General features: G+C 47.7%; 1 protein-coding gene across 4 annotated transcripts in view; it reads left to right on the forward strand.

The window, feature by feature from the left end:
* Nucleotides 1–14,420, forward strand: part of HSF1 (heat shock transcription factor 1) — a 118,012-nt gene that overhangs the window by 53,884 nt on the left and 49,708 nt on the right. For all 4 annotated transcript variants that reach the window (XM_074986443.1, XM_074986444.1, XM_074986446.1 and 1 more), the window contains 2 exons: nucleotides 1,998–2,134; nucleotides 4,002–4,126. In XM_074986443.1, the coding sequence (XP_074842544.1) occupies nucleotides 1,998–2,134; nucleotides 4,002–4,126 (262 nt within the window). The remainder of the gene's footprint in view (nucleotides 1–1,997; nucleotides 2,135–4,001; nucleotides 4,127–14,420) is intronic.

Genomic DNA, 14,420 nt, shown 5'->3' on the forward strand with positions numbered 1-14,420 from the left:
GGGATCGCCCTGCCCATCGCATTCACCTGTCGTAGCCCTCATGCCTACCCAGGGTGCAGAACGCCCTAGCAGACAGCCTCAGCCGCTCATTCGGCACCCACCAGTGGTCACTTCAGGTGGATTTCATCCCCTCTATCTTCTTTAAGTGGGGTTCACAATCAGGATCAACTGGAAGTGCCACCTATTCTGCTCCTTTCAAAACCAGAGCCCCAGTTCTCTAGTGGATGCCTTTCACCTGTCCTGGACTGTGCTGTCCCCCTTCCCGCACTTCCCCCTCACATGCAAGGTCCTACTCCAACAGGATGGGCCACCCCTCATACCAGTAGCTCCAGCATGGCCCAAACATTACTGGTCCCTAGCTGTGCATGCACAGCTGCTGCTCCCCACAAGTCCAGGAATTCAGTATTTCCTGTCTGCAGCAGGCAGGAGTGCATTGGCTGCATAGAGCTGGCATGGTCAGCTGGCAGCTGCATGCAATAAGAGAGAGTTGTTAGGTGCGCTCACCAGGTGAGTAATCAGGAAAAGTCATTTCAGAAATAGAATGGGAGTTTTAACAAGCAGGGGAGGATGGCCTTCAGGTGTTTAGGAGCCTGGAGCACATTAAAATTGCAGCCAGAGCAATCGCTCTCCCAGAGAATGAGGCATTATGAGGCAGCTCGTAGAGAACCTTGAGCTGACACAGGTTATTCAGTTTCTGCAGTTGCGCTTTGGCAGTCTCAGTAGTACAACCCCAGCGGTGTCCTGTTTGGGGAGCTGGTTTTACTGCGCCGTACTAATAGGCCATTTCCATTGCCAGAAACGGATTCGTGGGCAGTCCCGTGCGCAAATGTGTCATCACGGGACCTACGTCAGCCTAACTGTGTGGTGGAGATACAGCCTTACTCAGCCGAGGCTCTTTGTCTCACAAAGAGAGATACTGCTCTCCCTCCTCTGGCACTGAGAGGTACTTGGAGAGACACTAAATCAGGTGGACGGAGCTCGTCCAACACCTCCCCCAGAGAAGGGCTAGCAGTGCAGGTAGCACAATGCCTCTTTTTGGTGAGATGCAGAACTGAGATTCTAATCACTTGGCTTCATTACAGATTCCGTGGGTATCTTGAGTGTCAACCCCATTTTCTCAGGCAAATTCCCACTCTGCTAATTACATTCTGCCTCCTTACATTCCCTTCCCCATTGCACTGAGCCATGCTAGTGTTCCCATTCTGCTCTTAAGGATTGCTGTGGTGTTGCTGGTTGGAATGACTCCTGGGAATCCTCTCAAAACTGCTGGTGTGTCAGTTGTGGACGAAGAGATGAGGCAGGTGTTTGTGTCTCCTGTGTGTCAGTGCTGCTGGTTCTCTGAGACCATCTCCTCCCCCAAGCCAGATAAATTCCAGGCTCTTTGGTGTCATGAGAATTGCCCATGTTTGTTTCAAAAGTCCTTTGTCGGCATTGATCTTTAAAGAAAACCTGTTGCTGACGAATCTGTCCTTCTGCTGCCTTGTACAGAACAGACAAGTCAGGTTGTTTCCTAAGGCCCAGATGCTTTGGTGCCAGTAGGGATCCCTGTTTCTAGGAAATGCTCTGCTGTGTTTCTCTCTTAGACGTATAGCAAGGCTGGGGCTCTTGTCTGAGATGAGCCCCAAAAACTCCCATTCCTCTGTCCTTCCTCTGCCCTGTTCTCCCCACATGCTGTACCACTGCCTTGGGATGGCGTGAGCATGTGGAAAATAAGAGTGCACTGGCTGAGAAGCTGTCAGCCTGGCAGAAGGTTAGCACAGGCGGTGGTGTCATGTCTGCTGGTTGGAGAGAGCTGGGGTGAGGGAGGCTCTTAGAAAAGTCACGAGGAAGCAGCAGAAGACACCCACTCAAGGGGTTAATGACTCCAAAGGCAGCTGAACTAGTCAGGCACTCTCTCTCTTTGCCCTTGGCAAACAATGCTAGATTCATGCTTGCAGTCACACGCTCGGTCTTTAGATTGCTCTGCTTTGCTCTCACTGTCCACCTCTGACTTTCAGATGGCTTTCGAAAGGTTGTCCACATTGAGCAGGGAGGTTTGGTGAAGCCAGAGAAGGACGATACTGAATTTCAGCACCCATACTTCATCCGAGGCCAGGAGCAGCTGCTGGAGAACATCAAGAGGAAAGTAACCAGCGTAAGTGCACGTAACAGATATTCCAGTCCAGCCCATAAATGAGCCACTCTGACACGAAGGGGCTGTCTGGCTCTCCTGAGTCAGAAAAGCAGCAGCATGCTCTGGATGCAAATGGGATATTGGCTCTGTCCTTTTCCCTCTCTGTCAAGTGGCATCTGACGCAGCGGGTCTTTGCCCACGAAAGCTGATGTTCCAAAAAATCTGTTAGCCTATAAGGTGCCACAGGACTTCTCGTTTTTAAGTGGTTTTGTAGTTGAGTCTCCGCATCACATTGGCACTTGTGCTCACCTCGCGTCTCGCTTCTTTGTGGTGCTGTCTGGGACACCCTGAAAACAACTGGGAATTTGGCCTGTAACATGGAAGCCAAATTCACTTGGCCGTGGCAAACTGTGGGCCGAGTTCACTTCTGGATTAATCTCCTTTTCCTGTTACGGTGCCAGCTGTGTGGGGCTGGCCTAATGGAGGCTATAGTACATTTGCACCTCTCAGAAGGAGGTGTCAGTGCAATTGGACCTTTGCCCCAGGACATGGAGGAGCAACGCACTCATTCACTTGGGATGATTTTCAGCCTAACGGGAAAAAGTTGTGACAGGTTTTTTGAAGATGATACTCCATATTTTTGTCCTTAACACATTGGTTCCGTAGTAAGGGGAGCAGCAAGAAGCAGAGGCATTCATGGCACCTAAAAAGTTATTTTAACCTTGTGACCCTCCCACATACGCATTGCTCTACTTTCCCAGTGTTTTGGGGTATCCCAGACTCATCACTAACCTTCGTTTTTAATAGCTGTGTGGCCTGCCTGGGGGAGGGGGCCTCTCTGTGCAGCTTATCCCTTTATCCTGTGCCATTCCCCATGAGCTGTTTGTCAGGAAGGTAAAACAGGCCTCGCAGAAGCTTCCCTTCGGTGGTTTAAACTCTTGCTGTGGGAACGATGAGGCCAGCTGACTCTGACAGCCCCATCTCCACGCCTGTGCCCTGGTCTTGCGCTTTCCTTGCACTGAAGAGTGAGCTTTGGCTGAGGGTGTTCTTCTTTTGAGTGGTCGCTGGCTTGGTTCTTCACAGCAATGTTCAGGATCAAAATTCGGCTGTGAGAGCTGTATCCTCTGCTGCACACAAGAGGCACTCCTGCGCTTCCTAGCCCCTCCGCTCCCTGTCTGGTGGAGGCTGGTCTTTGCTGAATTGCTAGGTCAAGGATAACTCCAACTGTGCCGCTAACGCATCTCTGGCTTGAGTTCAATGGTGCTTTAAACTGGAGCTAGCTGACCCATCCCGAGGTGAGGACGTGGGGTGGCATTTTAGTGCTGCTCATCCTGGAGTTACTAAAGAGAAGGGATGCAGTAGCTTGAGTTACTGCTTCTCAGCTGCTGCATTATTTACTCTGTGTGATCGCAGTGGTCGTGTTCACTGCTTTCGCTCCAGTGGACTAGCTCATAAGCACCCTTGAATTTAACCTTTGCAGTTTGTCTTCAGAGTGGTGCATTGTAAGACTGTACACCAAATCAGAAATGCCAACAGCTGTTGGACACTTCCACAGCAGACTTTGAATTTGTTCCTGACTCGGAAAGATGCTGCTCCTTCAGGGAAGGGAAGATGACTTAGTTGGGATTGATCCTGCCTGAAGCAGGGGGCTGGACTGATGGCCTCCTGAGGTCCCTTCCAGCCCTGTGATTCTATGGAGGGTCTGCAGATAGCCTCATAGAAAACTTGCATAGTAGACTGCTGATCTGAGCCTGTTTGGTTCTTTATGTGGTTAGGCCAGTGAACGTGGGGAAGGGGAGGGACGTGAATCTGTATTGCCACCTTCGATGCTGAGAGAACTGTTTTACCGGGTGAAACCTCACTGTCCTCTCTTCCTTTCGGTCTCCAGGTATCCAGTGTAAAGAATGAGGATATAAAGGTTCGTCAAGACAGCGTAACCAAGTTACTGACAGATGTCCAGATGATGAAAGGAAAGCAGGAGAGCATGGACTCCAAACTGATAGCAATGAAACAGTATGTGTGTGGGCAGGGCAGGGGGTGTGAAATAACGTGCTCACTCACTTCCCTCTGAAGTATTGCATTGAAGACGCCTTTTCGGGGGAGTAGAACTGCTTTGCATTACTCTCCACTCTCGTCTTTTTGCCGGAATCCTAGAGGGCTCAGGAGTGTAACAAGCACTGCGAGGCTTTCTCTGCGAGGGAGGGAGGGAGGAGCTGGGGTTCGGGAGGGCTTCTGAACACCGTTAAGCCCTCTTAAGGACCTTTGTGTCTCATGGAGCTTTAGGGTGTGTGCTAGACCCTAAAGTCCATCTGAGATACCCAGTTCCGGCTACGTCGGTTGCTTAACTGGAATCAACGTATCTACGATTGTCTTATGTGACCATCCCCACTGAGGGAGGTTGACGGGAGAAACTCTTCCATCGATCTCCCTCGCTCCTCATTATCATGAGTACCGGGATGGACTGTCAACCCCTATAGTTCAATTTTGTGCGTCGCCACTAGGCTCATGAAATTGAACCTGGGAAGATTGACCCCGATTAGGTCAGTCTCCTGGTAAGCGTGGATTTAGGCCTAGCAACCAACCCTGCAATCCTCTGCGCAGTAAGGCTGTGCTGACTTCTCTCTGCGATCCAGCACAGATGGCAGCCAGAGAGGATGGTAAGAACAGGGAGATGTCTTCCTGCCTGTCTGGTGTCTGCACCAGCCCTAACACTGCATGGGGCTAGATCTTTCTCTCAGTTCTCTTCCATCAGAATGCGGATGTTCTGGTCTCCGTGTTCTTACACTATACCTATCACCTTGATGTTCAAATGACAGGATAATTCCTACTCCTCTCTTCTAATAATGCAGCCTGCTTCCAGCCTTAAGTCCGCCATTTAAATCTGTACTTGTCACTAGCAACTCAACACTTTTCCCTTGCATGAGAGCATACAGCATATGATCTTGTGTAGTCCGTTAATGCTCTTTGGGGGTCATGACAGAGTGCTGTTGATCATCCTTTTTATGAGACTAAGCCTGCCCCCCCCGCACGCGTGAAGGGAGATTTCAGACATAAGTAGCCACTTCACATTGGGGTCTCTATCCATGCAGCAGCGGCTGGTTTTCTTGCCGGTTAGGAAATTTACTCTGGGAGTTTTCGGAGCCACCTAAGATTGAAAGACCCGATTTCCCTGGGAAATGGGCATACAGATCCCTGGGGAGTATTTGTACATCTCATCAGGCTGAACTAGGTCAATCATTCTGAACGTTGTGATCTCCTCTGTGAGATTTGATCAAGGTCAATGAGGCTAAATGTCCAAAGTTTGTGTTGAGGAGTCCTGCTAAGGGTTGTACTGCTGTGGCTTATGAACAGCAAAGGAGGCTGTCTGGTGCAGCTCTAGCCTTCAGCTCACTTGCGGAACAGAGCAGTAAGGCTGACTCTGTCCATGCCCAATGGAGAGCACCTTGTACATAGAGCTCATGCCGTAGTGCTGGTCACATGCGTGGAAGTGGAGAGAACCTGCTTTGTCTCCAAGTTCTAGATGCGTCTCTTGAGCTTCTGTGTGCCCAGCCAGTGGTGTAAAATGCAGTTCTCTTTGGGCTCTTAGGTGCCAGGTGAGGAGGAAAAGTAGATCTTCCTGACCTCTCCCATAAGCAAAGATGTCTTGTAAAATGCCTCTGTACAATGCGCAGTGTCTGCTTTTCCTGCGCTCCAGTATGTGCAGGGGGCTATTGAGCTTCCTTTTGCCTTCTGGCAGATCATGATTTTTCCAGCGGGACTTTGAATAAGAACTCTCCTGTGCAGTCACCATTAACGATACCCAAGATCTTTCTTGGTGCAGGCCATTGCAGCAAGCTTGTAGCCTGCTGGGAAGTTTTGTTCCTCAGAGAGGATGTCTTTACCACTCATCTGAAACTTACAAGTTACAGCTGATCAATTGTCAATAATGGAAACTGTGCTAAATCTGTACTAGGACAACCCAGTATCCCTGAGGTGGAAGCTAATTTTCATCCCACTTCTGGAAAATGTATCAGCTGCCTACAACCATCTGAGGCTGCTGCTTGGGCTAAGGCAGGGCTTCTGTCGCCTGCCGGTGCTAGACCCATCTGCTCGGTCTCAGTCCGTTGCACAGTTCTTTCCTTGTTTGTTCTTACCCTAGGGGATACAGAGCTTGAGGGCGTGCAGCAGTCATACTGGTTCCCACTGGCCAGTCTTACAGTCCTACGTTGCTTCCGAGCTGTATTTTTGTCCCGCCATTGGTTGGTGTGCATGCACACAGCCTCTGACTTCTTGCTGGTGTGACAGCAACAGAAACTGGAGAAACCTAAACAAGAGCTCTGGGTAAGCTCAAAAGCTTCTCTCTCCCCAGCAGAAGCTGGTCCACTAAATGATATTATCTCCTTTATCATGGCTTAGCAGTAGAAAGTGGTGTCCTGCTTTATTAGAAGAGCAGCCATCCTGATGCCATCTCTTTGGCAGAGGATTGGGTACTGTTCAGACAGATAACTGGTCTGTGCAATGTCTAGTGTAGTGGGGCCCCAGGCAGACTAGGGACTTGTAGGTGCCACTGTAATTACAAATAACTCTTCCCTGGGAGGCAGAAGGGCACATCTAATTTGCATAGAAGTAGTTTGCTGCAGAGTTTATCTGTCCCAGATATCTGAGGGGTAGCCGTGTTAGTCTGGATCTGTAACAGCAACGAAGGGTCCTGTGGCACCTTATAGACTAACAGAAAAGTTTTGAGCATGAGCTTTCGTAAGCACAGACTCACTTCATCATAAGAACATAAGAATGGCCATACTGGGTCAGACCAAAGGTCCATCCAGCCCAGTATCCCGTCTGCCGACAGTGGCCAATGCCAGGTGCCCCAGAGAAGGAGAACAGAAGACACTGATCAAGTGATTTATCTCCTGCCCTTGTACTGAAGGCCAGGGCACCATACTGTACCCCTGGCTAATAGCCATTTATGGACCTAACCTGCAAAAATTTATCAAGCTCTTTTTTAAACCCTAATAGAGTCCTGGCCTTCACAGCCTCCTCCGGCAAGGAGTTCCACAGGTTGACTGCGCGCTGTGTGAAGAAAAAATTCCTTTTATTAGTTTTGAACCTGCTACCCATCAATTTCATTTGGTGTCCCCTAGTTCTTGTATTACGGGAAAAGGTAAATACTTTTTCTATATTCACTTTCTCCACACCATTCATGATTTTATATACCTCTATCATATCGCCCCTCAATCGCCTCTTTTCCAGACTGAAAAGTCCCAGTCTCTCTAGCCTCTCCCCATATGGGACCCGTTCCAAACCCCTAATCATCTTAGTCGCCCTTTTCTGAATCTTTTCTAATGCCAATATATCTTTTTTGAGGTGAGGAGACCACATCTGCACGCAGTACTCAAGATGTGGGCGTACCATAGTTTTATAGAGGGGAAGTATGATATCTTTTGTCTTATTATCTATCCCTTTTTTAATAATTCCTAACATCCTAGTTGCTTTACTAACTGCCGCTGCACACTGCGTGGATGTCTTCAGAGAACTATCCACTATAACTCCAAGATCCCTTTCCTGATCTGTCGTAGCTAAATTTGACCCCATCATGTTGTACGTGTAATTTGGGTTATTTTTTCCAATGTGCGTTACCTTACACTTACCCACATTAAATTTCATTTGCCATTTTGCTGCCCAATCACTCAGTTTGCTGAGATCTTTTTGTAGTTCTTCACCATCCCTTTTGGTTTTGACTGTCCTGAACAACTTGGTGTCATCTGCAAACTTTGCCACCTCACTGCTTACCTCATTTTCTAGATCATTGATGAACAAGTTGAACAGGATCGATCCCAGGACTGACCCCTGGGGAACACCACTAGTTACCCCCCTCCATTGTGAAAATTTACCATTTATTCCAACCCTTTGTTTTCTGTCTTTTAACCAATTCCCGATCCATGAAAGGATCTTTCCTCCTATCCCATGACCGCCTAATTTACATAAAAGCCTTTGGTGTGGGACCGTGTCAAAGGCTTTCTGGAAATCTAGGTATATTATGTCCACTGGGTGCCCCTTGTCCGCATGTTTATTAACCCCTTCAAAGAATTCTAATAGATTAGACAGACACGACTTCCCTCTGCAGAAACCATGCTGACTTTTGCCCAACAATTCGTGCTCTTCTACGTGCCTTGCAATTTTATTCTTTACTATTGTTTCTACTAATTTGCCTGGTACTGATGTTAGATGCTGGTCTTGGAAATCTGCAGGGCCAGGTATAAATAAGCCAGAGCAAGGGTGGGGATAACAAGGTTAGCTCAGTCAGCAAGGGTGAAGCTTACTACCAGCAGTTGATCTGGAGGTGTGAACACCAAGGGAGGGGCAGCTGCTTTTGTATTTAGCCAGCCATTCAGAGTCTTTAAGCCTGAGCCAACGGCGTCGAATTTGCAGATGAATTGCAGCTCAGAAATTTCTCTTTGGAGTCTGGTCCTGAAATTTCTTTGCTGTAGGATAGCTGTCCCAGATAGTAACTGGCTAGAGAAGTCCTGGCATGCCGTGCTCATCTCTGGCTATTTTTTGGATGAAGTGCGTTATTTGTGACTGAGTGTCTGGGACCACACCCGCGTATTTACAGAGGAAGATGCACACGTGAAATTGCCGTCTTGTGGGAACAGACTAACATCGCTGCCTGTGAAAGGAGTGTCCTTGTAAGCCACTAGGTGGCACGCATGCCACAATGTTCTGCACAGCAGGTGCTGCCGGGTTCCCATTACTGGTGGGAAAGGGAAGAGTTCTTCAACCACAAACAAGAGTCAAACCCCTGAAAGCTCCAGGGCTCAAGCACCCATGGACAAAGTGCTGTGGGGGCAGGGCTGGATCTCAGCACACAGGAGCCAGAGCAGGGCTCAGCAACCCAAACAGCAGCCAGAGCCATTTTTTTCTCGATTTGGTAAAAAATTCAATACTTCATGAGCCGCAATGCGTGTGAATTCGAGACAGTCCTTAATAAATAATGTCAACCCGCCCTTTTTGTAACCCCCATTGTAAGAACAGAGCACACAATGATTTGTAATGCGATACACGTTTACCGCAGGACGTTCACAAACTTTTTACATACTCTAGTTGTGTGTTTGTACCCCTGTCTTCCTGACTTTCCCTCCCAAACCTTCTGTCTTTGGAGGGCTCTGGGTTGTGCTCAGGGGAGTTACCCAACATTTGGAGATCACACATGGTTTGCTATTTAGAGATGAGTTGTTCATTTCTGGGCTTTTAGATGTTCATCATTTATCAAAAATAATCGGGAGGTTTTTTTTGTTTTTTACTTTGGAATTACAGCATTGGGAGCCACAAAGAAGTCCTTAAAGAGCTGCAGGTTGCCGATCCCTGAGCCAGAGCTTGGGTGGGGAAATGTGAGTTGTGCGCTAACAGCAGCTTCTGCCCTTGGGGCAGGGAGTTGGTTTGTAAACAGAAGCAAAGTAATTAATATAACAAAAGGGGGTGTGCAGGAGCAGGTTGGGGATGGGGTGCCTACTGGCACTGTTTCTGGAGGCGCTGAGGTGGAAGTAGAAGGGTTATTTTACCCCTCTGCTTGGCTCTCGTGTGGCCGTTACTGGAATACCATGTCCAGTTCTAGTGACTGCTCCAAGAAAGACTGAAAAATTGGGGTGGTCAGGGAAGACAGGAGAATGCTGAGAGGATTGTAAAGCATGCCTCATTGTGAGATGCTCAGGAGCCCAGTCTAGTTAGCTGGTCAAAGTGAAGGAGCAGCATGAGCTGCTCAGCCTAAATACCGACATAGGGAACATGAATTTGATAGACAGCTCTTTATTTGAATATATGTAGTAGGCATCCTTCAATCTGCATAGACTATGGATCACGCCCTTTAAAGTTTCAATTGAGGACTTCATTTACAGTCTCTATTGTGACTATAAAGACCCACACGAGAGTGACAGTCCTTGCTGCATCTCTCGCAGATGTAGTGGGTGTCTGACAAGTCCTTACTGTGCTTTCTGTGCGCTCGCTTCTCCTCTGCTAGCTGTCTGATCTTCATCTCGCCCTTCTTAAGGCCCTTGTGTAACCCCTGCCTCCATCTGCTGCGGTCATCTGCTAGTTCTTCCCAGTTGTCCAGCTCGATGTCTACCTCTCTGAGGTCTCTCTTGCAGACATCTTTGTAACGCAACGGGGGGCGTCCGGGAGGTCTTTTGCCAGAGGCTAGCTCACCATACAGGATGTCTTTTGGAATCCTTCCATCATTCATCCTGTGGACGTGGCCAAGCCAGCGGAGCCGACGCTGCCTGAGGAGGGTGTGCATGGTTGGGATTCCAGCTTGCTCGAGGACGGCGGTGTTGGTCACTCTGTCCTTCCATGATATTCCAAGGATGCACCTGAGGCAGCGCAAGTGGAAGACGTTCAGCCTCTTTTCCTGGCGGGCATACAGGGTCCAAGTCTTGCTGCCATAAAGGAGGGTGCTGAGGATGCAGGCTCTGTAGACTTGGTCAGCAGGGATGGACTGTTCAAACTGCTCCACAAGATAGGCTGTCCTCCATGGTTACTCAAGATGATCCAGTCGTTCCACGAAGACATGAGAGGAACCATCCAATATGACGGCGCATTATCAGATGCTTTGAGCATCAGGAGCGGCGTCAAACAAGGATGCGTGCTTGCTCTGACATTGTTCGGGATCTTCTTTGCGCTCCTCCTGAAGCATGCCTTTGGATCTTCAACAGAGGGCATCTTGCTGCACACAAGATCTGATGGGAAACTGTTTAACCTTGCAAGGCTGAAAGCGAAGTCTAAGGTGCGAGAAGTCCTCATCAGAGACATGCTGTTTGCAGACAATGCTGCTGTAGTGTCTCACACTGAAGGCCAGCTTCAAAAACTGCTGGATCAGTTCTCCAAAGCGTGCAAGGACTTTGGGCTTACCATCAGCCTAAAGAAGACGAATGTACTCGGTCAGGATGTTGCTGAATCCCCATCAATCAGCATTGACAACTATACATTAGAGGTCGTCCACGAGTTCGTTTATCTCGGGTCCACCATCACTGACACCCTGTCGTTGGACACTGAGCTAAATAGGAGGATCGGAAAAGCGGCCACAACTCTTTCCAGACTCAGCAAGAGTGTGGAATAACAAGCTGTACACTCACACCAAAATGAACATATGTAATCAGACCCAAAGGCCGTAAGTTGAAGCTAGACAGTAGAAATAAGGTGCTAATTTTACAGTGAGAGTAGCTAACCATTAGAAAATTTCACCAAGGTCAGTGGTGGAATCTCAGTAAGTGGAAGCTTTAAAATCAAGATTGCGTGTTTTGTAAGGGGCTGGTTAGTTCAATCACACCAGCTGGAGTTGAAGCAGGACTTGGGCAAGGGACATCTAATGGTCTGTTGTGTACGGGTCTGATTAGACTGTCACAAGACTTCATGGTCTTTTCTGATATTAACATTTCGATCTATTAAAAAAAAAATCACCATGACCTGCCAACATTTCCCTGACCTGCTTCCGCCTAGATTTTAAGCAGTGCAATCCCCTGGTTCCCTCTCTGAAGTCAGGACGGTAACATCTTGGGCAAGTCAAGACAGCTTCACCCAGCAGGACCTGCAGCAGATGAGTGTGTCAGCAATGCTGCTGACCCATTTCACTGCAGATCTGCCTCTGATCTGACCCAGTCAACTGCTGAGCCATGAACTGGTCAAGTGCTCTGTAACCAATGAGGAGTCACTAGTGCAAGATTGGAATAATTTGCATAGAGATGCACCAGTACTAAGCTACCTAATGTTGTCCTGTCCCAAACATTTTCCAGCCATTATGTAAATCCTCTCATTCTCAGAAGATGGCAAGTAGTGCCTTCTCCTACAGCTCTGGACAGGTGATGCCTTACGCCCTGCTCAACCGCTCAGGTCTCTGGTCACAAAGGTGTTTCTGGTGCAGATAAATAGAGTTCAGCCTGCCCCAGGTATGTGGCAGAGCACAGTTGTTCCTAGTTATTTATCAGTAAAACTGAATGCATTTGTATTTGCTCTAAAGCACCTTTGCCCAAAATGTGGCAAGTTGGACCACAAGCTTGGAGCCACGGTCAGAGTCTGTTACACTATATTCTTGTTTTCTTTTTGTAGGTAAAGGCCTGGATTGTGTGTTTTCACTCACCTAAAAACACCAGGTGCAGCTGATATCAAACCTTTTTGTCGACATTAGAGAGTTTATGGGTACAGCTTTTCTCCTGTTGCGAGTAGGGTCTCTGTAGCATATTGAAAATGCACGTGGCTTGGAGCCAGCAGAGAGAAGGCTGTGGAGTTTTTATTGGGTTTGACTTGGACATCATCTTGGTTAAATCCAATACAATGCTTATTGTAGCTGTCTTATTATTGTACCACTGTGAACAGACTTCCTCACATCTTTCCGCGTTGACTTGCTTAGCTCAGACAGTCTGCCAGAAAAATTGGAGAAGGCAATTAAACAAGTTCACCAGCAGAATACTGCTCACAACTGGATAATTTGCTGCTATTCTTTAGCCTTGGCATAAGTGATAGAAAATAGTAGAAGTACTAAACTTTGGGGTATGGAAATATTTATCCTTCCTTGTCAGAAGCTCCTTCAGCAGGAGTGGTGGCTGCAAGAGTTTTTTCAGGCTAGGCCGTGACTTCCCCGCAGTACATCAGACTCTCACCTGCTCCAGTTCTGAGCTCAGCTTGTGTACTCTTAATGTCAGACAAGCAAAGGTACTGATCTGATTTCTTTGGGAAGCGGGTGGTTCCTGACTTCTCTTTCCTTTTTGGGGCACTGGGGAATCTGCTGTGCTTTTGGTGGCACTCTATGGAATGGCAGCATCCAGCAAGAAAGATGTTTGTCAGATTCCTGCCTCTGTGGCATCAAAGGCTACATCAGCTCAGGAGTCTCTGTGCAGGGAACTTAAAGACAAAGATACGCATAGAAGAGCAGATCTTCTTGTTTTGGGAAACTAAGCGCGAACACCCCCTCGAAACAAGGAGACTGCTTTCATTCTGGCATTGTGGCGGCAGCAGCAGAGACTTCAGGTGCTTTCATCTTCTCCAGCTGGCGGCAGTGATAATTTAGAATTAAGAGCATCACAACAGATATGGCACTGTACTTTTACAGGAGAAACTTGTGAACACCAGAGTTGCAAAATGACCAGTCAACCGTACGCCTCATTTAGAACCCAAATCACACAGTCAGGCAGCAGCAGAGACCCCCAAAGAACAAATCCCATTCAGCAAACTACTAAAAAAAAAAAGCAGCATTTTTCTTCTGCACAGTAAAGTTTCAAAGCTTCAGTAGGTCAGTGTTCGTGTGTAAACATTTGAAAGAATCACCGTGATATATGGGCTTTTTCAGTTACAAACATTACAACCCACTGCCACTCCCACAGTGTTAGTAACTCTGGGTTCTGCTGAATTCTCTGTAGACTCAGAATTGAGTTCAATATGAAATTTGTTTGGTGCACACAGAGGCTATGTCTGCGCTAGACATAGAAGTTGACCACTGATGCACAATGTTAGCTACACCAATTGCATAGCTAAAAATCAATTTTTCCACGGTTACCTTCCATGTCTGTCCATGTGGCAGGTCGACCTTCCTTATTCCTCGCCTCCCGCAAAGAGCACAGGGGTCGATTGTTGACCCCCTGGAAGTGTTTTGCGCGTGTGTGAAATGAAAGTGTGGACGATCAACCCTGAGCAGGTTGCTCTTTGCTGAAGCGTGGCTCTAGCCAAAGATTCAGAAGCTCCAAGGTTACTATATAGGTGGGGTTTTTCGTGTCTATGGCTCTGTGCTGTGCTCTGCTGTAAGTTCTGTGTAGCTGTTCTTTGGTGGCAGGAGAAAAATCTCCGGTTGGTGCAACAAAACCACTCTAACAAGTGGCGGTAGCATTGTCAACAGGAGAGTGTCTCCCACCGAAGAGCATCGTTCACATCAGCATTTTGTCCATTGGGGCATGCTCCAATAGTGCGATGGAGACACAGCCTAACACTATAGTTGCTTTTTTATGTTCTAATTTGGATGTTTAACTTTCAAGTACCAGATTTATCTTCAATGAGGAGGAAATCGATGACATCTGGAGAAATAACTGCCCTGCTGAAGTGTGGAGATCCTGTAAGTCGGTGGGAGCAAACTTTTTATGTTGGGTCCCACTGTAATTGGCAGGGTCCCCCCACCTGACTAGTGTAATCCACATCAACAGGAAATCTCAGTTATGTTCATACGAAAAAAACCTTTCAGCACGTTAAGAAAACAAGTCTGTAGAATGTAAAAGCGTTATTGATCGGTATGTAAACGTGAGCATACAGGCTAAAACCAGTAACACATTGCAACATTTACAATGAGATGAATGAG

This window comes from Carettochelys insculpta, chromosome 2, assembly GCF_033958435.1.
Source record: "Carettochelys insculpta isolate YL-2023 chromosome 2, ASM3395843v1, whole genome shotgun sequence".
NCBI lineage: Eukaryota > Metazoa > Chordata > Testudines > Carettochelyidae > Carettochelys > Carettochelys insculpta.